The 26,230-nt window shown below is 37.7% G+C and overlaps 1 protein-coding gene and 1 pseudogene across 6 annotated transcripts in view; one reads left to right on the forward strand and one right to left on the reverse strand.

Moving 5' to 3' along the window:
- The first annotated feature begins 7,899 nt into the window (after positions 1 to 7,899).
- Positions 7,900 to 8,665, forward strand: LOC100341950 (small ribosomal subunit protein uS5 pseudogene; annotated as a pseudogene).
- Positions 8,666 to 9,080: 415 nt separating this feature from the next.
- CD2AP (CD2 associated protein) overlaps positions 9,081 to 26,230 on the reverse strand; it is a 136,996-nt gene continuing 119,846 nt past the window's right edge. For 2 of the 6 annotated variants that reach the window (XM_008263019.5, XM_051854659.3), the window contains 5 exons: positions 23,817 to 23,929; positions 22,994 to 23,095; positions 20,799 to 20,974; positions 14,255 to 14,318; positions 9,081 to 12,304 (listed from right to left, as the gene is read on the reverse strand). In XM_008263019.5, coding sequence (XP_008261241.2) covers positions 12,263 to 12,304; positions 14,255 to 14,318; positions 20,799 to 20,974; positions 22,994 to 23,095; positions 23,817 to 23,929 — 497 coding nt within the window. In that variant the 3' untranslated portion in view covers positions 9,081 to 12,262. Of the gene's footprint in view, positions 12,305 to 14,254; positions 14,319 to 16,541; positions 16,723 to 20,798; positions 20,975 to 22,993; positions 23,096 to 23,816; positions 23,930 to 26,230 lie in introns of those variants that run through there. The other 4 variants (XM_089333215.1, XR_016234039.1, XR_016234038.1 and 1 more) reach the window with 4 other exon arrangements.

The raw sequence follows: 26,230 nt of genomic DNA on the forward strand, positions 1-26,230 counted from the left end.
GCCATAGACGGATGTGGCATTAATGCCATGTGGAAAAATCCACTCACCAAAAGAACAGCAAAGCAATTTTAAAGGACCTAATCCTATGAGATTTCTACTTACCTACAACTTCTTATTTGGAGGACCTGAATCTCATTTGCAATAGAAAGCTATCATCCAGTGGTATTGTGTTGGGACACAGCAGGTTAAGCCATGGCCTGTAATGCTGGCATTCCATATGGGTGCCAGTTTCAATCCCAGCTGCATGGTTGCCAATCCGGTTCCCTGCTAATGTACCTGGGAAAGTAACAGAAGATGACCTAAATGTTTGGGCTCCTGACCACCCACACTGAGACCTGGATTGAGTTCCAGGCTCCTGGCCTCAGTGGGACCCAGCCTCGGTTGTTGCAGTCTTTTAGGGAGTGAACCAGCAGATGGAAGAGATCTCTTTCTCCCCTTTCAAATAAATAATAAATATTTTCTAATAAAGAAAAATATCTTCTAGCCAGTCCAACTATTCACTCTGTGAAATCTATGCAATGAATTCTGTTTTTTTTTTTTAATGATTTTTGTCCACCTCAAGAGATTATGAAAATTACAAAGGATTTATATACAATGGCATAATCTCAAGTCTGACCTGAGTGGCCAGCGCCGCGGCTCAATAGGTTAATCCTCTGCCTTGCAGTGCCGGCACACCGGGTTCTAGTCCCGGTCGGGACGCCAGATTCTGTCCCGGTTGCCCCTCTTCCAGGCTAGCTCTCTGCTGTGGCCAGGGAGTGCAGTGGAGGATGGCCCAAGTGCTTGGACCCTGCACCCATGGGAGACCAGGAGAAGCACCTGGCTCCTGCCTTCGGATCAGCGCGGTGAGCCGGCTGCAGCGCGCCAGCTGTGGCGGCCATTGGAGGGTGAACCAACGGCAAAAGGAAGACCTTTGTCTCTGTCTCTCTCTCTCTCTCTCACTATTCACTCTGCCTGTACAAAAAAAAAAAAAAAAGTCTGACCTGAGAATTCCATGAGAAAGTCACTATTCATACTGGGAATTTTTCAAAATACATACACAAAAAAGTACTTACTCTCCCTGATGAATTGAATTCTTCCCTGGAAGCCTTTCCCAATACTACTGCCAGAAAGAAGGGGAGGGTGGATACCATGGCATAGGCAACAGAAAGCTAGCACATAGCAATATTGTTGGCTGACAGGAAGGTGAGATTGTTGTAGGCAGTAAAACTACACCCAACTCTCAAGTGTCCACATCCTAGGCCCAGAACCTGTGACTATGCTACTGTACGTGGCAAAAGGGGTTCTGCAGATGTGATTAAATTAGGACCTCAAATTGGGCGGATTAGCCTAGATTATCTAGATGGTCGCAAGATAATCCCAAGGATCCTTATAAGTAGAGAGGGAGAGAGTCAGGGAGATGTGGCTATGGAGGAAGACTGGAATGATGCAGTGTAAGACGAATTGGCATTTCACCACTGTTGCTGGCTTTGAAAACAGAGAAAAAGGACGATGAGCCAAGAAATGCTAGGAGCCTTGAGAAATTGGGAAAGACAACAGGAGTTCTTCCTAGAGCCTCTAAAAAGGAATACAGCCTCTCGTAAACCTTGATTTAGCCAGTGATTTCCACATCAGACTTCTGACTTCCAGCATATAAAATAATACATTTCTATTGTTTTATGCTACTAAATTTGTCCTAATTTCGGCAGCAGTAGAAAACTAATCAGAGCCTTCCATTTCTGGACGGGAGGAGCCTTGGAATAGAAGAGCAAGGGTAAGGACAGAAGACAGGAGTTTCTTCTCAGGTTAATACTCAGCTGCAGAGGAAAGGAGGCAGAGGGCCTCAGAAACACAACACTGTTCTTGAAGAGACCCATGAACAAGGGACCAGTGCTCCATTATCCTGCGCATGCCATGGGGGATTCCAAACTTCCTAGGAAACCATTGTCATGTTTGTCTTTTTCTTTTTTACAGAGAGTTCTCATCCACTGGTTCACTCCCCCAGATGCCTTCAGTGGTTCTTGCTAGGGCTAAAGCTGGGTGCCAGGAACTTAATCTAGTTCTGTCGTGTGGGTGACAGGAATCCAGTGACTTGAATCAACACTGTTGCCAACCAGGGTCTGCACCAGCAGAAAGCTGAAATCAAGAGTCAGAGTCAGGCATCACACCCAGGCAGTCTGACATGGAACACAGACTTAAATGGTATCTTAACAGTTAGGGCAAATACCCTTCCCTTGGCATGTCCAAACAGAAACAGCAACAACTTAGTGGACATCAGGCAGGAGGTCCAGTGCTAGCTAGTGAAGTCGCTGCCCTGGGGAGTAAAATGAAGGCAAGAGTGGATCTGAAGTCTTCCTTTGTCCTAATGTCAGGAGGATGCTCTACTTCCCACTGCCCACACATGTTCACAGGCATGCATGCGAGTGCACACACACATAAACACTGTACTAAGAATAAAGGCAGGTCTCTGGAGTGGGTAGAAACAAATTGAGAAGTGTCGCTCCCCCTCTTCGTGGAGGAACGACACTAAACCCTGCCTAGGCTTCATATCCGAGTCACGGCACCATTATGTCGCTCCCCCTCTTCGTGGAGGAACGACACTGAACCCTGCGCTGTTCTTTCGTCTGCTCGGCCCTCCCCGGGTTTGCTGCTGGTTCTTCCCGGGTTGGCTACTATCCCTTCCACCTCCGTGGAAGGGCAGTTCCCCTGGCCGCATTCCCCACTTCCGCAGGGGAACGGCACACCGCCGGCCGGCTTTCTCGGGGGGCTGCACAGGTGTTCCTTCAGCTAGATGTTCCCCTTAGATGTTCCTGGTGCATGCCGTCTCTCTCCTCCTTTATAGTCCTCCTCCGCCAATCCCAACTCGGCTGCCCACACGCCGAGTACGCTGCTCTCCTCCAATCAGGAGCAAGTCCTACAGTTTATTAGCTGAACTGGAGGCAGCTGTGCGGAAGCTGTTTACTTCTCTCCCAGCGCCATATTGTGGGAGAGCAGATGCATAGAATAAGTCTTAATTCCAGTAACTCAGTCCAGTCCGGGCTGCTCCCCACAGAGAAGAATTTTGTTTTGATTGATACTTATTTTATATGCCTATTATACTTTAAACTAGATGAGATTGTTACCTTTGAATGGTGAATTTTCTTATTTTCCTGCTGTCAGTGAGAAAGGCCTAGATTGAGATGAACTAAACAAACAAAAAGGCATTTTTGCATTATATAAACATTCATATATGCAATGGACAAAAATATACATTATGAGAGTACCTCAAAAAGTCCATGGAAAATGCATATTATGAAACAGCTTTGCATGGATTTCAACTAGTTTTTGTACCAAATAAGCTTATTATTAATTTTTTTTTGCATTTTCCCCATGAACTCTTTAAAGTTTCCTCATATTTTACTTCAGCCTCCATTTCTTTCCCTCCTTCCAGGGGACTGGTATCAATCTTTTTTTTAAAGATTTATTTATTTATTTGGAAGTCAGAGTTATACAGAGAGAGGAGAGGCAGAGTGAGAGAGAGAGAGGTCTTCCATCTGATGGTTCAATCCCAATTGGCTGCAACGGCCAGAGCTGCACCGATCCGAAGCCAGGAGCCAGGATTTTCTTCTGAGTCTCCCTCGTGGGTCCTGGGGCCCAAAGACTTGGGCCATCTTCTGCTTTCCCAGGCCATAGCAGAGAGCTGAATCGGAAGTGGAGCAGCTGGGTCTCGAACGGGCGCCTATATGGGTATGCCAGTGCTTCCCAGGGCGTTAACCCACTGCACCACAGCGCAGGCCCATGGTATCAATCTTAGTGAGACTTAGGAAATGGTCCCTTTTATACCTGAATATTTTTATGTATCCCATTTTGTTATTTATATACTACAGGACCTTTCTCACTATCATGAATTATGATCACTAGTTTTGTGACTTGTTTGAGCTGAGATCAACTGGTATTGGTGGAAGGCTTTTTCCCCTAAAATGTGCCATGGCTGGCTGTTATTTTACTTGTTACTGGAAAGAGCTGTGTAAAGTTGTCCTACTCTCTCCAACACAGCATGTTTCACACCTAACATGTTTCAGATGACTGGGTCTATTCTGGAGTAGTATTATTCTTTGCTTCTGTGACCCATTGTCCCATCATTACCACATGATGGACATTTTAACCCCGTTTTAGAAAAAGCAGTCATTCTATTCTTAGAATTCGAGCTAAAATGGATTTGTGTTTTCAAGCATGGTCACTGGCATCACGGATGCTGTGCAGACCACCTGCCCTGGGCTGTAACTGTCAGATTTCAACTCTGGGTGGATTGTGTGAGGCCTTTCAAAAGACAGAAATGAGCAAAACAAGACACGTTCTACCAGGAACTCTTTAAGAAGCTCATAGCTCAACCTCCCTATTTTCTGAGCTTGTTATATGTGTAACCACACAGGCGATTTCTTTTCTCTTGGTTCTGGTTGAAGTAGAAGCACATTACAGATCAAAATGGAGAAACAGGAGCCATTCCAAGAGAATACAAGGCTGGGGACTGGCGTTGTTGTATAGTAGGTACAGCTGTCAGCTGCGATGCTGGCATCCCTATAAGGGTGCTGGTTCAAGTTCCAGCCACTCCACTTCTGATCCAGCTCCATACTATTGTGACTGGGAAAGCAGCAGAGGACAGCCCACGTGTTTGGGCCACTGCACCCACATGGGAGACCAGGAAGAAGCTCCTGGCTCCAAGCTTCAGCCTTGCCCAGTCTAGGCTGTTGCAGCCATTTGGGGAGTAAACCAGTAGATGGAAGATTGCTTTCTTGTCTCTCCCTCTAACTCTGTCTTATAAATAAATAAATAAACAAAATCTTTTTGTAAAAAAGAATACAAGGCAAGAAATTGTAAATAAAATGTGGTGGAGAGGGCCTAGGATTTCCTGTGGTACCAGGAGTCAAAGGAGCATTCTGGGCATCAATATCCAACAAGAGTGACAAACAGCAGCAGGATGGTATTGCTATTGATTGCACTCCCAGAGCTGAAAGTCCCCTTTCTCTCTCTTCCCTGAGTACATGGCAAGGGTGAAAGACTTTAAGTTATGGTAAGATGTTTTAGACCTCTTATAGATAAGTGACACAATGTGAGTGATTTCTCAAGTTTACACAGCCACTAATTTTTAGAGTAATTTTCAAATCCCCAAATACTTTGTTATCTTTGGGAAGTGGTTGGTTTAGGAGTATGGGGTGGTTGTGTCTGAGTGAATTCAATGCATCAGAGTGAACCCTCTGTGATTTTATTTGCAGCTATTCCATGTATTTGTGGTTTTTACCATGCACAAAAGCAATTGAGCTTTATTTGACTGCCATCTAGTGGTCATTCAATTTCCATGTGGAAGTTGACTAGGTTTTTTGTTAACATATCTCTTGTTAAAGCTACTGGCAACCATTTAAGTTTGCAAGGATGTACACTAAGAATCAAGAATTTCCCCCAAACTCTTATGTGTGACTATGTGACATGTAGAAATATGAATAGATGACTATGGGTCCATTGAAAATGGACATTATAAATTACTTAGTCTGAAAAAATTTACCAGAAAAATCTGATGCTCGGATAATATAAAGGATTACAAAATCAAAGAAACAGAACCAGAAAAAAATCTGATTTCTCAGGACCCTTTTTTGACACATTTTCTAAGTTGACAATAAAGCATATGACTAGTGTGGTACTGTGGTTGTCATTTGGGAGGTCTACATCCCTTATCAGAGTACCTTGAGTCCCAGTTTCTCAGCTTCTGATCCAGCTTGCTGCTAATGTGCAATCTGGGAGACAGTAGGTAATGGCTCAAGTACCTGAGTTACTGCCATCCTGGGGAAGAATCAGATTGAATTCCACGCTCCTGGCTTTGGCCTGGTCCATCTCTGTTTCTGACATTCGGATGAGTGATCAGCAGATGGAAGATTTCTGTGTCATTCTGCCTTTCAAATAAATAAACACTAATAAATATGATCAAGACCAAAATTGCTTAATTTTTCTGAGCTTGTTTCCTCATCTGTAAAAGATAGCAATATGCCTATCACATAGGGTTTTTGTTAATAGATAATTCACCTGGAACACTGTACATAGTAACCACCATACAAAATTAGCTATGAATATTATACATATTTTTAGATGAGTTAGTATGCTTATCACCTACTGTCCAGTATAACATATTTGTTAAACACACTAATTCAGAGTCCCTAAAAGGATGGCAATTTTATAGCAATTGGTATAACAGTAGTTAATACTGAGAGAATTTTTCAACTTGAATAGTTGAAGAGGAAAGAAAAGGCAAAGGAGAGCTTGAAGATACAGGAGCGGACTATCTCTTCTGTTATTTACTGATTCATCCATTAGGCATTTACAGAATCTTATATGCTAGGAACTAAATCCGGTTACCTTATCAGACATTCTCAATGTGTGGCCCACAAGGCTAAATTTACCTTCATGGTAATACTAAGATGTTAGTCACTTTTTTAGTGTTGCAAATGCAAGGAAGAACTGCTGATTCAATATGCACGAAGGCAGTGGTATAAACTCACTGCGAGGTTCACAACAGCAGTCAGAAAAGGAAGTATCTCACCTGCTTTTCTCCTGCCCTCCTTGCTCAATGTAACCCCCCCTCCCAATTTTATATAATGCATCAAGATTGGTAAGCTTCCTGATAAAATCTTCACAAATAAGATTGGTCTATGGTGGTCAGGTTTAAATATTTAAATCATGCTGAATTCATTTCATGGAATTGGGGAGTATTCAACTCTTTTTTTAGCATTGAGTAGTTTAAAGATCAGGTAAACTACATTGAATCTGTTTTTTTTTTTTTGACAGGCAGAGTGGACAGTGAGAGAGACAGAGAGAAAGGTCTTCCTTTGCCGTTGGTTCACCCTCCAATGGCCGCTGCGGCCGGCACGCTGTGGCCGGCGCACCGCGCTGATCCGATGGGATGGCAGGAACCAGGTACTTCTCCTGGTCTCCCATGGGGTGCAGGGCCCAAGCACTTGGGCCATCCTCCACTGCACTCCCTGGCCACAGCAGAGAGCTGGCCTGGAAGAGGGGCAGCCAGGACAGAATCCGGCGCCCCGACCGGGACTAGAACCCGGTGTGCCAGCACCACAAGGCAGAGGATTAGCCTAGTGAGCTGCGGCGCCAGCCGAATCTGTTCTTTTTATTAATATTATATTCATAATTGATGAGAATGGGTTTGTAATTATCACACATTTGCTGTGACTCTTAAAATCTAAAGTATTAATATATTCCTTAAATATTTTAAAAAGTAAAAAAAAAAATGTTAAAACAGAGCTATGATCCCATCTGACCTTGCTGCCTTTAGAGCTTGAAATATATTTCCTACTTATCCATGGTATGATTAGTCTATTAAAATCTTCAAATTTGCGGAAAGCATCAATACCCAATTTTTTAAAGTTCTGTACTTTGATACACCTTGCTGTCACACACTGTGTCATTCTTGCCTCCTGAGACACAAGGAATTTTAATTAAATCTCTCTCCAGGGAAATCGCCTTGTTGTACATTTTAATATAATGTGTACCTATCAAAATACTTTTGTCTATCTGATGACTCACCTTTGAATGAGAACTTTAACACCACCACACTTACTTTTCATATTGCTTCATGGTGGTGTCTTACTCTGTTTCAAATCTTCTAGAAAACCTACAGCAATGTATGTGGCATAATTTCAGCAATTGGATATGGACCTTCCTGTCCTAATTCCACCTTGTTTCTTGTATTTATCAGGATTTTCAACTAAGTTCAGAAACAAAAGCAACTTACAGCAAATGTGTTCTCACAAAAACAGGCAAAGGGTAGCAGGGGCTTAAGAATGTATGTAATCAGTTTCAAACTCCTTCTGGAGCTTCTTCTCTGAGAATCAAATGGCTGGTGCAGCAGGAGGGCCCGGAGGCCCTGGGGACCTGGGAGGCTTTGGTGAAAGCTTCAGCAATAGTATCCTCCACTGCGGTTGCGGCTAGGGCTGAGGTGGAGGCCATGGAGCTCGAGGCTGCCAGAAGGACAAGGAATGGCTCACTGTCAACAAGCTGGGCAGCCTGGTCAAGGACATGAAGATCAAGTCCCTGGAGATCTACCTGTTCCCCATGCCCATCAAAGAGTCTGAGATCACTGACTTTTTCCTGGAAGCAGCCCTCCGCAAGCAGGAGATGCTGAAGATCGTGCCGGTGCAGCAGCAGACGTGGGCCAGGCAGCAGACCAAGTCTGAAGCATTTGTTGCCACTGGGTACCACAATGGCCAGGTCGGCCTGGGTGTGAAGTGCTCCGAGCAGGTGGCCACTGCCATCCGAGGGACCATCATCCTGACCAAGCTGTCCCTTGTGGCTGTGTGGAGGGGGTGCTGCGGGAACAAGATCAGCAAACCCAACACGGAGCCTTGCAAGGTGACCGGACTCTGGCTCTGTGCTAGTATTCCTCAAGCCTGTTCCCCTCTCCAAGAAGCTGTAGCTGATGGCTGGCACTGATGACTGCTACACTTCAGCCAGGGACTGCACTGCCACTCTGGGCAACTTCACCAAGGCCACCTACAATGCTGTCTCCCCTGACCTCTGGAAACAGACTGTGTTCACCAAATCCCCCTATCAGGAGTTCACGGACCATCTTGTGAAGATTCACACCAAGGTGTCTGTGCAGAGGTCCCAGCTGTGGCTACAACATAAGGTTTTTACACAAGAAAAATAAAGTGAATTAAGCCTTTTTTGTTTTTTAATCCTTCTGGATCCTGTTTCCATGTCTTTATACTCTACTGAATTCTGTTCTTTTGAATCAGCTTTTATCAGATGACAAAAAGATTTCACTGTGGAGAGCTCCCATACTGAGTCTAGCTTTTTTGTTGCAGGTTCTTTAAAATCCGAGTCTGATTAACTCTATCAGAGCCTGGAATTCTCCCTAGTGGCAATCAGTGGCCGATCAGGGAGATAAAATCTGTAAGATGGCAGCAGCTTGAGCAATATAATACTGTACTAATAAATGGAGTATCTCTCCCAGAGAAAAGAATGCAGCATCCAAAAAAAATTATTTGGAAAACTCAAAATAATATAATTTTCATCAGATTATATAAGTATATGTTAAGGTAAATAAAAAGACTGACACAACAGGCAATTCAATTATTTTTTATTATTAATTTTTCTTTTTGAAGGGAGAAGCATGCTTTTTTACAGCACCTGTAAACAAGTCAGTGAAATACTATTTTGAGATTCCTCATATATATATATATATAATATATATATATATATTTATGTATGGTTTTTTTTTTTTGGAATGTTAGATTACCACAACATCAATTGCATTACATAATAATTACTGAAGGCGAGTCAGGCGAAAACAAGGCTAAAATTTTATAGCTAAAAATATTCATAGCAGCAACTTTTAAAAGATGATTTTATTTAATCAAGTCATTGCACTTGGTCATTTTATTGCTACAGCAAAACAAGGCCATTAAATTGTAACACTCTGTATTTCTGATTTTAACTGATTGTCTCATTCTGTTCATACACTTCAAGTTTAAATGCAAGCATAAGATGTTTATCAAAAAATCTGGAGAGTACTTAATTTTTTTTTTCTGATCAATAGTATGGAGCATAAAAAAGAATCCTTTGTCACACAAGGCTCATTCTCTCTGCATCTTCAGATTTTTTTTATAAAGTTTTGTAAAATCCTTACAATTTATTTAATTCTGTAAAATTCTGTGAAGTTGGAAAGAGGTAACCATTTTAAAATAAGACAGAAGTTTAATGGTCACACACACAAATAATATTGAAATAAAATTGAAACTAGTATTACATGTTTCAAAGAATAGCAAACCTGAACAATATATTCACTAAAAATTTGGCAACAACAGATTCCATGCTATTTACCTTGAACCTGTTATTTATATTTATGTGTGGGGAAAAAACCAAATGATTTATCCTCCAAGTGAAGACTATTTTTATTGCATATCACTTTGTGATATGAACATTAGTAAGACAAAAAATTAGTAAATTTCACCATAACGAGCAATACTGATAAACTGCTAGATCAAAGGAGTAATTTTCCCCTTTAATTTTTATTTGTTTGGTTTTTCTTTACTATTTTGTCAAGGGCAGAAAAATAGACATAATACTTCAATTACTTGTCTATTTTGACTGAGAAACATACCAGCAAAAGCTTTAAATGTATTTCAGTACTCACATGACCATACTGATTTTATGTACTACTGAAAAATGACCCAAAAAACTAAAAATAGTCTGCAATCTGCTAGAACATCCCCCACCTCATTATTCAGGTGGTGAGGGGTAACTATTGTTTTTTCAGTGGGAAAGCTGGAGGATGGTTTCTAGGTCTAATTTACTTAACAAGAATGAAATCATTCATTTGGCAAGTCACTTAACAAAATAGGGGACAATAATTCTGTTTGGTAGAAGAGTCTGAAGACTTTAAAGAATTCAAATATACATACTCAATGCACAATTAGCTTTCCTCAAAAGTTCAAACAGAAGTTGCAAATTAAACATTAAGTAATCATGTATTGGAATTTCTATTATTTTGTACTTCAGTTCTCATTTTTCAAACAACAGGACAAAATTTCATTTACACAATTTCTGTATTATGAGATTAAAACATAAAGGAAGAATACTGGTTTGTTGGTTTAGAATAACAAAAAATGGAAGTATGGTAACTGGTATTCATTTGCAAATAAAACAGTTTAAAACCCCAAATTTTCACTTTTTAGATTTTAAATAAACTCACATGTATTTTTAGACATACTACCTATAGAATAACATTTTAAAGCATTCAGCTGTTCATAAGTGACTTTGAAGAAACAAATTCATCCATTCTATCAAAATGTATTTTCATTATGGTCAACTATACTTGGTTTAAATAAGGTATAATGATGTTTTATGACTTGCAGGTTGAGTATCCCTTATCTCAAATCTTGTGATTAAAAGTGTTGCAAATTTTTAGAGTATCTGCTTATACATAATGAACTATCATGGAAAATGGATCCAAATCTAAACATAAAATCCTCTATGTTTCATATATACCTTATATGCATAGACAAAAGATAATTTTATACAATACATTTGGTATGTATTGTGAAAGCAATCCATCACTGAAGGTCATATGTGAAATTTTCCACATGAGGTATCATGTTAATGTTTAAAAAATTTCAGATTTTGGATCATTTTCTATTTTGGACTTTTGGATTAGGGATGCTTAACCTGTACTAACACTCATTCCAAAGTTGGTACATAAATTACAGTTCATAATATCTCCATGAGTTTGATGTATTATGTAAATTGTACGTTGTAAAACCTGAGTATTTACATGATGATTACTTATAAAGTATGAAACCACATGTTTGTGAAAAGATGTGGGTTTTGTTTTCCAAATATGCACATTATTCAAAATCAGAGGGAGGACCATTAAGAACTAAAACACCAATGAGTAATATTTGCAGAAAAGTATAGCAGTAAGGCTGGTGTTTACATTATTTCATATGTGCTGTGGTTTCTAGGCACAAGTAAATGGTTAAACTGATGTTTTTAGATTCCTTAGACTTAATAAATTTAAAATAAAGCTCACATTTCCAATATGTTTAACAACCCAAAACATTTTAACTAAATTCCTCTTATGAATGCCATAGTGCAAGCAATATAAAATATTTTAAAAGTTGAATATTTTGATTAATTCACTAGTCATCACTATATGCATGGGTGGGTAATATGGTTTACAGCTAGGAAACTATTTCACCACCCAAAATATTAACAGCACTGCAGACAAACAGGCACAACAGTGTAATCCTGGGTAAGAAGCCAGAAGTAAATACGTATATATACACCCACAAAGTCTATATCTCTTATGCACTATGGGAAAAGTAGTGACTATAGTTACTATAAAGCTAATTTGAACCTCTCAAATAGTTTATCTTACAGATTACTTGTAAAGATAATACCATATTTATAGTATAGATCTCTTTAAAAATAATACTACAAGTTTCAATAAAAAACTATTGTGAACTTTCTTTCCTTTTTATACAGATTCAGTAGTATTTTCAAGCAAACAGATAAAAAAAAGTCTGCAATCCCAGCACAGTAAGAAATAAGGCCTCTTTTTTTCATATTGGCAAAACAAAATATATAAAAAAAATTTCACCCCCCCTTACATTTCCATAGATATTATAGTTCATATGCTAATATTTATCACAACACCAGCATTTGTTAAGTAAGAAGTCAGTTGAAGTCCATAGTGTTGCTTCTGAATCTTTGTAGCATTAAAAACCTTTGGGTCCGCACCACCTCAAGAAGACAGGACAGCTTTCTTCAGCTTCTCTATTTCCATCTAAAATACAACACATAAATTGAGCAACAGATGAAAAGTTCTTACTTCAGTAAACTTGATTATAATCCATGTCATTCTAATGCAATCACAATTTCAAGTCTTCAGGTTTTGATGCCCAGATCTAAAATACAACTTTTCCTAGTGTAAAAAATATTGCTGAATGAAGATTCAACAGAATGTACAATGTACATTCTTAAAAAATAGGTGACGAGAAAAGCAAAATGTTAAAAGTGATGTGCATTGAACAAAGTAGCCAGGATATTAAGTAATACAAACATTTAAAATTATAACTGTTAAGCAAATCAGTCCTACAAAGACCAAAAAGAACTTTGAAACCAAATTAACAAATGTTTATGTATCTAAAATTAAACAAAGGGAAAAGTACAGAACAGTAATAAGAAAGAACAAGTTTAGTGCTGTGTTTTTCACCAATTGCCTATGTGTTATTAGTAAATCACTTAACATCACTTAGTTTCAATTCCATCTTCTATAAACAGTATTTCCTAAATTGAATAATATTTAAAATCCATAAACACTTGTAGGATTCAATGTATTAGTAATGTTTCCACCTTTAGGCAGAAAACATTCTTCACTGGCCAGAAATTCCTAACCTAAGCAATTAAGAAAGAAATAAATTCATCATATTTTAATAATTACAGAAAACCATTTATTTTGACATATTGTAAATGACTAACTTGAGGCTCAAAGATATTAAATAGCATGTCAATGTTTCCAGGTTAGCAAGTAGCAATAGGGGCTGTATTGATCAGGTCCAGGTCTCTAAAGCCCATAGTGTATACTGACTTTCTTTTCAATTTTTAGTATTCTGATCAACTTTCACCACATGTAGATATATCTAGGCCTTGCTTTCTCAAGAAAGCATCAATTCTCTCCTTCAACAATGAGAAAAACACTTCATTACGAGGACTCTGCCGTTCAAAAAGTATAATTTTAATATGTTCATAATCTTCTGAATTCTCATAATTTATAGTTATCTTCACATATATTATCTCAACAAGTAGAGCTAAAGGCAAAGTGACTTGGCCAGATTCCTAGTGTAACTTAATCCTTAAGATCAAAGATTCTAAAATCAGTCATCTGTTGTTTCAAAAAGTTAAAAAATTTCAGTTCCACCACTGTTAGTTATTCTAAACTCAAGTTTTCTCACTCTTACAAAAGGAATAATAATCCTTAAAGCTTTGTTATATGTATCTAATGAGATAATATACAGAAAGTACCAAGCCTAATTGATACATGTTTTGAACTAAAAAAAAAGTAGTCACAACAAGTGTGCCATTTTCTCTCTTGCTCTATGGTGCTAAAAGACATTAAATAATAAGGCAGGGGAGAAGTACGGAACAGTATGAAATATTTAAAAAGAGAATGGAAAGAGCCTCTGAAAAAAGGCAAAACCTTTTCTGATACATGCACAAAGAATACAAGTGATGGCAAAAATGAGGGAGGAGAAAAAGAAAGACCAGGAAGACAAATAAACTAAGTGAAACTGCCAGTCCTTGGCAGAGGATGAAGATATAACTCAGTGAGAAATGGAAGGTGGAGAATCTAATAGCCATTCCATTACCACCAGCAGCTTTGTTCCCTGGGAGATCAAAAAGAAAAAAAAAATTTTAATTGCAGAGGAAAAGTAACTATATAAATATAACTTAAGAAAGAAGCAGAAACTCTTAAAAAGGCAAGAACCGTATTTGTTTTACTCAAATATATACGCTACAGATTACACAGACTAAAACAGTATTAAAAACATATTTGCTGCATGAATGCATGGAATGTGACAGGGAGTCAACAAGGTTTCAATTAAATGGCTACCATGCAGAAAGGAGTGCCAACTGAAGGACAGCACACTTTGCAGGAGAACCATTCACTCAGCTGGGCTGGGAAAAAGCACATTTTTGCTGACTAAAATCTCGGGGCTGAGGAGAAATAAATTACCTCTAGATTACTCCTAAGAGCCTTCTCTTCTTCCAAATCTTTTCTCAGTTTTTCCAGTTCTTTCCTAAAAAGAAAATATTTTTTATTGTTGTCTTTCAATTAAAGAATCTAGTCAAATTATGTTTATAGGATCCTTGCTGCCTAATCTCCCAGTACATAAGGAAAATTCTGTAAGGGCAATAGCATTATTGGCTGAGAAACACTTCAGATTTTCTAGTTTGAATGGTTCAATATAAAAGGTAAAAATTCAGCAAACCATAGCAAACCTGAGATAAAGAAATTAAGTGACTTCAGAGCAGTTCATAATAAAATAAAGGAAGAAATATTATCTGCTCTTTAAAAACAATTTTCCATATTCAGTTTTTGTTTTTTTTTTTGTTTTTGTTTTTTTTTTTTTTTTTGCAGGCAGAGTGGACAGTGAGAGAGAGAGACAGAGAGAAAGGTCTTCCTTTTGCAGTTGGGTCACCTTCCAATGGCCGCCGTGGCTGGCGCGCTGCGGCCAGCACACCACGCTGATCCGATGGCAGGAGCCAGGTACTTCTCCTGGTCTCCCATGGGGTGCAGGGCCCAAGGACTTGGGCCATCCTCCACTGCACTCCCAGGCCACAGCAGAGAGCTGGCCTGGAAGAGGGGCAGCCAGGACAGAATCTGGCACCCCGACCGGGACTAGAACCCGGTGTGCTGGTGCCACAAGGCGGAGGATTAGCCTGGTGACCCGTGGCGCCGGCAGCTATCATTTATTTTCCAGGCAGGATACTAAAGTCCTCAAGCAATTTGGTAAAATGAATATCAACATATGTCACAGCACAAGGCAAATTATAATATATTTGATAAGATAACAAACTTTATATTTCTTTCTCTATTTTTATTATTTTTTTTTAATGGTTTATTTATCTGAAAGGCAGAGTTTGGGAGAGAAGGAGAGGCAGAAATCTTCCATGTGTTGGTTCACTGCCCAAATGGAAGCAATGGCAGGAGATTTTTCCAGGTCTCCCACACAGGTATTGAAACCCAAACTCTTGGGCTATATCCTTCCCTGCTTTTCAGGCACATTATCAGGGAGCCTGATCGGAAATGGAGCAGTGGAACGCGAACCAGCGTCCATATGAGATAACATCATTACAGGCAGCTGCTTAACCCACTATGCCACAATCCTGGCCCTATTTTTAAAAATTAAATATTATACTAGAACAAACAAAAACCTCTAGCCAATAAACTCTCTTCCTTAACTTATTTTGTCATTTTTCTATGTTCTCTCCTAATGTATCTTTCTATATAACCATTCTCTAAGAAAATACTCAATACTGTTTCTTTCCATAAATTTAAAAATATTTCCATTGTTGGGGATGGTGTTGTGGTATGGTGGATAAAGCTGCCACTTCCAACATTGGCATCCTACATGGGTATCGGTTCATGTCCTGGCTGCTCCACTTCAATCCACCTCCCTGCCTAGGAAAAACAGCAGAAAATGGTCCAAGTGCTTGGGCCCCTGCCACCCACATGCGAGACCTGGATGAAGCTCCTGGTTCCTGGCTTCAGCCTGGCTCAGCCATAGCTGCTGCAGCCATTTGGGGAGTGAACGAGCAGACAGCAGATCTCTTTCTCTGCCTCTTCCTCTCTCTCTGTTAACTCTGACTTCTGGGGTTTTTGTTTGGTTGGAAGATGTTTACAGACCGAGGAAATGAGAGAAACAGGGACTTTGCAAAACACCATAAATTTGTCAAAATATCAAATTTCCAAATCAAATAGTATAGGACAATATTCAGCCTCTTAACATATGTAAAAATAATTCTCTTCAAGACCACTGTAGAAATAAAAGCTTCAGATTTATATATTTAATGTGTATAATTAATTGCTTTGGCTTAAATGACCAGAAAATAATTTCTTTGTATTAGAGATAAATTTTCTACTGTTTCTTACTGATTACAATCTGAAAATAATTTGTAACTCTAGAGCATATTTTGGTATGTGACATAAAAGGTATTTCCATACAAACTTCTTATTTCCATAAAGTTATCCCTACATTAAATAAAGCTTCCTTTTTTGGTTATTCAAAATTCTGAATTTCATATACATTAAATCTGTATTAAAATTAACATCTATTCTGGAAGTAGTTTCTTCAAGTTGGCACTGCATCCCTCTTGAGAGGCCACCTCCTGGTGGAACCCTGTCTTGGCTGCTGTTCTCTACTCCACCCCTACTCAGCTTGAAGAAGCCAGAGTGGTCACTGTCGCACATTCCCTAACAGAAGTTAGGGTCCATTCTTCTGGGGGAAGGAAAATGAAGAGTCAGATGGGTTAATCAGCAATCAGGGTGGTCCAGGTAGAAACTGGAGTGCAAAATGCTTACTTTCCCAAAAATTACCTTTAACAAGGCCAAAAGTGCCTGTCTCATTCCTTAGGAATTTCCAATTTAATCATGAGAATAGCAAGAGAATTCTGATTCCATCCTTCTGAGTTTCCAGTTTACTGTAAAACAAATTAGGTATCCCACCTTTCTGATGGCTCTTTTGTATAATATAAATAAAATCTTTTGATGCCTTTGTCCCTGCCTTGTACTAACTGACATTCCACCCCCCAAAATTGTGTTTAAAAACTCCACTATCACCAGCCCTTTGAGTTCTTCCTCTCTTGGAGTCCCCCTCCAGGCCACTCTGGCTAGAGGTTTCTTAGTTAAATAAATCTTGTTTAAAAAAAAAAAAAAAAAAAGTGAGAAATTAACATCTATTCCTAGACTATCTTATTTCTCTACATAATAGTGTTAACATTACTTTAATTATTTGCTTTTTAATCTGAAAATTAAATAGTGCTCATACTTTTATTGTTCTTTTAAAAACACAACTATAAATGTATAATTTTTATATAACATTCTGTACTCTTTTTTACAAGAATAGGACCCGTTTATATATCTTATTCAGCAACTCTGAAGACAAATTACTAATATTATTTCTGTCAATCTTCCCATGTTAATCTCCCTCAATCTTTTAATGAGTTGTTCTGGGCATTTTTAATATTGAATACATGAAGATTATTCATGTATTTTCAAGATGTATATAATGGGTAAAGCAAAAATGGAAAAACTCCAAATTAGCATAAAGAAAACAACATATTTTAGTACCTCTGATATCAGTATTCTCTCTTTAGCTGTGCCCTTCCCCCTTTCTTCCATACAAAAAGTTTTATAGTATTCACTATATTCATTTGCTTCTCTAATTTTAGCATATACACAAATATATAAAAACAATGAATTTTATGGCTTTGTATTCTTTTCACCATCACATAAATAAAATCATTATGTATGCTTCTGACTTGCTCCCTCTCTCTTTTAGATAAATTCATATATTTCTCTATTAATATTCAGGTATGTATTTATCCATTCTCCTGCTAAAGTGCTTCCTTTTAACATTTAAAATAAATGCCATCCAATTTCAATTTCCAGAGGAATTCAAAATATTGAAAATACCCTTTGGAAAGGCATCTAAAAATCTGATATATAAGAGGATTTCAAAATGTTCATAGAAAATGAAATTAAAGGATAAGTCTATCTTAGTGAAAAAAAATTAAAATCCATGTGTAGTTTTCTTTTTTTATTTTCTTTTATTTTTTTGACAGGCAGAGTGGACAGTGAGAGAGAGACAGACAGAAAGGTCTTCCTTTGCTGTTGGTTCACCCTCCAATGGCCGCTGTGGCCAGCGCACTGCGGCTGGTGCATCGCGCTGATCCAAAGCCAGGAGCCAGGTGCTTCTCCTGGTCTCCCATGCGGGTGCAGGACCCAAGGACTTGGGCCATCCTCCACTGCACTCCCAGGCCACAGCAGAGAGCTGGCCTGGAATAGGGGCAACCGGACAGAATCCAGCGCCCTGATCAGGACTAGAACCTGGTGTGCCGGCACCGCAGGCGGAGGATTAGCCTATTGAGCAAAGGCGCCGGCCCCATTACAGTTTTTATAATACACATTTTACACTACCTTTTTGAAGACCTCTAGCAAGTTTCAAAACATATATTAATTCAGAATACTTTATTGCAAAACCAACTTAAGAACACATATAGTTAATTTCTATATGCAATTACACTTGCCAGGGGTGTGCTTTTGGCCTAGCAGTTAAGCACCTAGTTGAGATGCCTGCATTCCACATTGTGGAACACTTGGTTAGAATTTTAGCTTTGTTCCTGCTTATTTGCACTTTGGAAGTCAGCAGGTATTGACTCAAGTAGTAAGGTCCTGTCACCCATGTGGGAGTCTTTAATGGAGTTCCTAGCTCCCAGTTTTACCCCAGCCCAGTCCAGGCATTGGGGGAGTGAACCAGCAGAGGGAAGCTCTGTCTCTTTCTCTGCCTCTCAAATAAAGGAAAAAAAGTACTTATTTCTTAATACATATACAAATATGAAAAGCTCAAAAAGCGTACCACACTATTAAAAATATAGAACAAAATCAACAAATCAGGAGCATTCTCTAACTGGTATGGGGTGGTGTTCAATATGTACTGATAAATAAATGTACGGTTTATAATGCATATACTGCAGAATCTATGAAAGGATTGTTTGCTTGCTTTTTTAAAAAATATTTATTTATTTATTTGAAAGCCAGAGTTACAGAGAGGGAGGGACAGACAGGTAGAGAGTGATCCTCCTTCAGCTGGCTCACTCTCCAAGTAGCCATAATGGCTAGGGCTGGGCTAGTGAGTTTCATCCAGGTCTCCCATGTAAGTGATAGGGGTCCAAATGCTTGGGCCATCTTCTGCCGGTTTTCCCAAGCCATTAGCAGGATTGAAAGTGGAGCAGCTTTACCTGGTATGATATGACGCTAGCCTCTGAAAAGATCAGTGAAACATTCACTGAAGGATTTAGGAAAGATCTATTATGTATCAAATTATAAACTCTATATATAATTTTAAGTCATTCAATATATTATTTGTTTCCATTCTTGTTTATAAAAATGTTCTACAAACTACCAATACCACATATTCTTAATCTTGATAACGTTTTTATAAAGAATCCTAGATCAACCTTAAATCGAGGGAGAAAGGGTAAAAGGAGACTCAGATAAAATGGCCTCTGGTTATGAATTTCATACAATATTTCAAGAAATCCTTTGAGAGAGGAAACTGAAGTGTGAATAGCACCTTTACTCTCAATTCAATTAACTAAGCTGCTCTTCTGATCTGTTTCATCGAATCAGATTTTGCAGGAACGTGCTTAAAATGTCAAGTTTTAAAACTCAAATACACAGTAATAGTTACTGAAAAGATTTCTAAATCATAAAGGATATGGGTTTGTTTGATTTTTTATTCTGTTATTTAAGAACTGTGTTATCTCACATAAATAGCTTTACACTGTAGACTTTTATTTCTTCATTTAATGAAGAGGTTAGAGGCCGGCACTGTGGCATAGCAGGTGGAGCCGCTGCCTGTGGTGCTGGCATGCCATGTGGGTACTGGTTCGGGTCCCAGCTGCTCCACTTCTGATCCAGCTCTCTGCTGTGGTCTGGGAAGGCAGCAGAAGATGCCTGTGGGCTGGATGGGCCACTGAAAACATTTGGGGAATGAACCAGTGGATGGAAGACCTCTCTCTCTCTTTGCCTCTGCCTGTCTGCGGTCTGCCTTTCAAACAAATAAATAAATATTGTTTAAAAATAAAAAGGATAGCCAGCGCTGTGGCTCAATACGCTAATCCTCCGCCTGCAGTGCTGGCACACCGGGTTCTATTCCTGGTCAAGGTGCTGGATTCTGTCCCAGTTGCCCCTCTTCCAGGCCAGCTCTCTGCTGTGGCCCGGGAGTGCAGTGGAGGATGGCCCAAGTCCATGGGCCCTGTACCCGCATGGGAGACCAGGAGAAGCACCTGGCTCCTGGCTTCGAATCAGCGCGATGCACCGGCCGCAGTGCGCTGGCCACAGCGACCACTGGAGGGTGAACCAACAGAAAAGGAAGACCTTTCTCTCTGTCTCTCTCTCACTGTACACTCTGCCTGTCAAATAAATAAATAAATAAAACAAAAAGGATAAGGAGCTAGAGTGGGTGACCTTTCAAATTTAACTCTAAAAAGTACCTGTGAATCAGAGTACAATATACCACATACCCACATCAAAAACTTTCAGTTAAGAGAAGGGCTTCAGGAATACCACATATCCTAACCCATTCATTTTATAAATATCCAACTCAACCCTAGCAGAAATAGGGATCAAAGTGCTCTGAAAAACAAGCTGACCGTATGTGCAGATACACATCAGATTCAAAATACAATATGGTTTTCCTAATATTTCAAGATGAATTAAACCATGGCTAACTATAAGATCTCCAGCCTGAAAATACAGGTATATATGTACCTTTTCTAAAATTGAGCTACTGGAACAAGCTTTTTAATTCAAGTTTTTTTTTTGTTTTGTTTTTTGTTTTTGTTTCTGCCAAAAGGAGAAAAGCACTTGATAAAAATTTCTTTGAAAACATACTCCATTAAAGATTTGGTAGGATCACAATTTTAGTTGGTATAGTTTGAAAGAATATACACATTTTAAGTACTACACATAGAAGAAAATAATGGCTACTTACCCATGATCCTTCTTTAGCGCTTCTACAATACACAGCAATTCAATAATCTGGGCTCTGAGTTCATCCAGGGAATTTTTTTTCCCATCATCTGCCTCTAGTTTAGCTTTGGTTTCTAATGGAGTTAAGAATGCAGCTGAATTTGCTTTAGATGCACTTGAAGTTGTATACACAGATGGCTGAAAATAAAAAAGTTTTTTTCCTTGTTTCATTTATATTTAATAATTACTTACATTTAAGGTCCAAAGTTTTTTTAAAAAAGCATTTATTTATTTATTTATTTGAAACACAGAGTGACATAGAAGGAGAAATCTATGACCCACTAGTTTATATGGCTACAATAGCCAGCTCTCCCACATGGGTGGCAGTGGTCCAAGTACTTGGTCCATATTCCATTGCCTTCCCAGGAACATTAGGAGGAAGGTGTATCAGAGGTGGAATAGCTGGGACTCAAACAGGCACTCCATATGGGATGCTGGCGTCACAAGTAGTGGTTTAACCTGCTATATGTCAATGTTGATCCCAGTACAAAAAGATTTTTTGTAGTAAGAAGGAAAACAATTAAAGTAATATATGTTGAGTATCTCTAATCTAAAATTCAACATGCTCAAAATCTGAAATTTGTTGAGCACTGACATAATGACACAAATGGAAAATTTCACGTCTATGTTGTAGTCAAAATGTCTGCAAATTAAATTTACAATCACTAGGATTTTTGTAAGAAAAGCCAATGGTTTCATCAAAAAGGAGGGGGCGAGGAGAAAAAGTCCATCAGATTTAGCTTATGGATAGTTTGCCTAGGGGACCATTCAGCAGCAAAAATGTATCAGCATTATTAAGGAGTTGTTTTGTTCTCTCATATTAAATACTTATTGTTTAGAATATCCAAAGAAGATCAGTTTAGTGTACATTAAGTAAAGATTTCAGTCGTTTGCACCCCCATAGAAACACAAAGTGAAATATACTGTTTGAGTACTCGTTATAGCATTAAGCCTCAGTGTACAGCACGTTAAGGACAGAGATCCTACATGAGGAGTAAGTGCACAGTGACTCCTGTTGCTGACTTTACCAATTGACACTCCTGTTTATGGCATCAGTAATCTCCCTATGCACCAGTTATGAGTTTCCAAGGCTATGGAAGCCCCTTGAGTTCTCCGACTCTTATCTTGTTTAGACACGGTCATAGTCAAAGCGGAGGTTCTCTCCTCCCTTCAGAGAAAGAGCTTCACTTAAAAATAATTATAAAGAAATTAGCAAATTCATATGGAAGGGTCATTTAAAATGAATAGAGGGGCAGGTGTCTGGCCTAGCTAAATAAATTTTTAAATATCTGGCTCCGCTCCCAATTTCAGCTTCCTGTTAATGCTTTCATTGGGAGGATGCATGTGATGGCTCAAAGGTTGAGTCTCTACCACCCACAAAGGAGACCTGGCTCCTGGCTTGGGATGACTAGCTCCACCTATCGCTATTTGAGGAGTAAATCAATAGGTAAGAGCTGATTCTTTTGCTCTCTCACTCTCTACCTGCTTCTCTCTCTCTCTCTCTCAAACAATTAAAATACTTTAATATTTATGAAAAAAATTAAGTTCACAGCCTGGAACTACTTTTCACTAAAATAATAGAAAGTCATTTCAATAAAATTTCCATAGACTGCTGACAGCTTAGAGAATCAGATTAAGTGCACTTGATATGTTGGCAAAGCAAAAAAATGTCATGGAATGAAATTGAGAAATAATTTAGAAGAAAACATGACTTTCTTTAATGCATCTGTCAGTTGTGGTACAACTATCTTAAATAAAAATGACCTTAGTTTAGAGAAGACACTTAACATCATGTAACTGATGGAAGGATTCATGCATTCTGCCAATCATTCTAGTATATATTGAGTGCTTAATTAGGATACCAAGCACCAAGTAATGTAGGGAGTAAATAAGCGTTGTTTTTAATGGGAAAATAAAATAGATGCATAGATCTATGTATTTAATAACATTTATATGACTGACTCAAAAAAATGTAAGTTGTTCTTTAAAAAATCTGCAGAACAGTGTGACTTAAATGTAAGAACTCTATTTCTCATCAGAAACTATTTTATTTCTTGGTAACAAATAATTCTTCTCAATGGACACCTTAATATTTATTTTTGATATTCCCAACACATCTTAGAAATTATACAAATTTGAGACTACAATGCACCTCACCTTTGGAGAGTAGGATGTATCCTTTTTCAATTCAGATGGCTTTACATTGGCACTATCTTCTTCCTTTGGTAACTTCAAATTTTTCTCTGGGCTCTGAGTTGGCTAAATGATTTTTTTTAAATATGAAAAGAATGCAGGAAAGATGAAAACATTAGTATGGATTTGGTTAATAAAACAAGTAATTTTTACCACTTTGCTTTTAGCTGCCACAGTTCCTGATATTCCATTACTGTTTAACAGGATGTTACATAATTTGAGCTGAATAACAAATTTGCTTTTCTTGAAGACAAAATAGCTTGCCTCTTAGCAATCAAAATTTTTGCCACTTAGGTTAATTTAAAAGTATCATAGTGCTTAAGAGCTACTATATTAATATTAAAGTACCACCAGTATTCCACACAATGATAAGAAAGCATAAAAATAGTTATACATTTAGATACCAGGACAAATACTATAACAATAATGAATATTTTTTGAGAAAAATTTTCCCCATTCTTTCCTATAGTGAGTATCTAATGCTCAATTCTAATCGGTGTAGTTGCATGGGTAGATTTAACAGTTTCACTGTTCCCCTGTACTTCTGTGCTTTGTGGTTAATGGTCTCATGACAGTTCCTGATTGCTGACTCTATAAGCTTCTATTCTAGGCTCTGAGAAAATGAGTATACATTACCTCCTCTCTCTGTCTTTCCTAAATTTGCCACTTGACTATAACAGCTATATTCCTGATTTTTAAACTTAGGTGGAACTATAAATTCTCTCATTTTTATCTTCAAATAGAGTCTGTACTAACTAAATCCTGTGTTTTACCCCCAATAACTCACAGAATGTCCACCATTGAAGCGGCCAGGCAGCCTTCTTCCAGGCATCTTAGGTCTATTTGCTGTGAGATGTAGCAAGTTTTCTGAGGAAGCTATGTCATCAAAATTTACAACATCTAGAGAATAAAATAAACATTATCGACTGTATCTTTTAAAATGTAAAAGTAATGGTTTTAACTTTGAACAAACTATAAATTAAAAATAGTACCACTACTGAAGGGCTCACAAGTTGACCTGTGCTTTTCATATGCATTTGGAAAACAACACTCACCCTTAAAATAAAAGAAACATCCTCTTTACCTGGTATATTTTAGTGTAAGATTTTTATGAACAATGTAAGGGTTATATTTCTAACAGACAGAGTTCAATAAAAAAGTTCTTATTGAAAGATAAATCTGTACTATAAATTGTAATAACATAAAAAATTGTCATCTTAAATTCTTGCTTATATAAAAAGCAATCTACTTCCTAAGTTTATCACTAATTACAACTGAAACTTACATATGAAACTTGTTTTAAATTCTAGTAGACTAAAATTCAAAATGTAAGGGTTCAACTTTATCTGGGACCCTGGTGCTTTCCATTTGGATATTCTGAATATAAAGATAAGGCATGATGTAATATGCTTTTTATTTACCAGAGTGCTGGTTTGAGTCTTGGTTGATCTGCTTCTAATCCAGCCCCCTGTTAATGCTCTTGAAAGACAATGGATGATGTTCAGTACTTGGGTTCCTGCCACTTACATGGAAGACCCAGATGAAATTCTTGGCTCCTGGCTTTGGTCTGGCTCAGCTCTACTATTTGTGGCCATTTGAAAAGTGAACCAGCAAACTGAGTTTTTTTTTTTTTTTTTTTTAAACTCTGATACCTATATGTGATAACGAGAACCCTTAAGGGTTGTCAATATAGCTTTCCTTTAGCCCATATTCCAAACTAGGGATATTAATAACAGCCATAATGTTGTGTATGGCAGTAGTTTTCCATGTTCTTATTGTCTAGCTTTGGATTATGCTTCACATAAAAATCTGCTTAGGTGTTTACAATAATTTGTCAGACATTTAAATGTTCCAATTCAGTGATCTGTTACTTCTTAAAAAAGATCTAAGGATACTCATCATTATCAAAGTTTATTCATCAATTTTCATAAAATAATTTATTTAGAGATTTTATTTTTTAAGGGATGAAGAACACGAAAGTAAAGCATACAAAGATGTATCACTATTTGGCAATATGTATTATATAACAACTGGAATTATTGGTTGACTACTTCTAATTTTTTCCCACTGATTATTTTGTGTGTTCTATTTTGGATCAAGTTACTAATCTTGTACATTACAACAGGTACTCTAATATACTAAATTTAATTTTTGAATTTTTTGATAATTGTCTGTTACAGTGATTATAAGATAGAAGGAAACGTAAGAAACAGGTTATTTAAATGGAAAAAGTGTTAGATAATCTGAAAGAGCCTGAAATTAAGTATATATCTTAATAATGCCATTTTATCTGTAAATATAAACAAAACAATCAGTATCGAAAAAGCATGTTAAAAAGGTGTTGTCATTTGAAGGGTTAAAAATGCCTTTGTACACTGATAAATGTGCACTGATAACATTGATAACCTAACAAAAAAACCTTAAGAAGTAAAATCCAATCATTTTGGCCCACAGAGATTATTTTCAAATGCATATTTAAGCAACATGAAGAAAAGAAACAAACAGAAAAACACAGGAAGAAATGAAACTGAAATGGTAAATAAAATGCAGATTTACAAAATCATACACCATGCTGATGTAAAATGCCTTCTGTATGTCCAGTTTTGGGCTACAATATCAAGACAAATAATCTTGCCATTCTAAAACTCTCTCAGGTTCTCCATTTAAGCCATTGGTTAGTAAAATGGAAAAGTGCACATTTTAGACTCATGATAAAATCTAAATGCTTTTAAATTTACCTAAGAATGATAACAATGGATTTATACTGTACACATGGTATAAAAGGCATGATAACCACTGACTCTAGGAATCATATGTGTTACCCTGCCAGACTAAACTTATAGTTCTGAAAGTTGTTAGGAAGACATGAAATTGTTAAATCAAAGTAAAATATATAATTTTGGGAAAAAATGATTTTTATAGCTGCTGGTTTTTAAGAAAACCACATTAAAAGAATATTATTTTTAACTAATCAGGAAATTTTTTCAAAATGAATTTCATTTTACTTTAAAATGGAAAACCAAAAGGGTTAGAATAAATAGACAGACACACATGTACACTTTAAGTAAAATTACAAAGAAAAATCAATGTGCACTACCTATTTATGTTGAATATATTATTTGATTTCTTTTATAAATTATTATCTTACCAAAATGGAGAAGGGTAGGATAATTTCCTGACACGTAAGAAGGGAAACATGGC

Source organism: Oryctolagus cuniculus, chromosome 5 (assembly GCF_051225735.1).
Source record: "Oryctolagus cuniculus isolate XC-2025 breed Fujian yellow rabbit chromosome 5, ASM5122573v1, whole genome shotgun sequence".
NCBI classification, from domain to species: Eukaryota; Metazoa; Chordata; class Mammalia; order Lagomorpha; family Leporidae; genus Oryctolagus; species Oryctolagus cuniculus.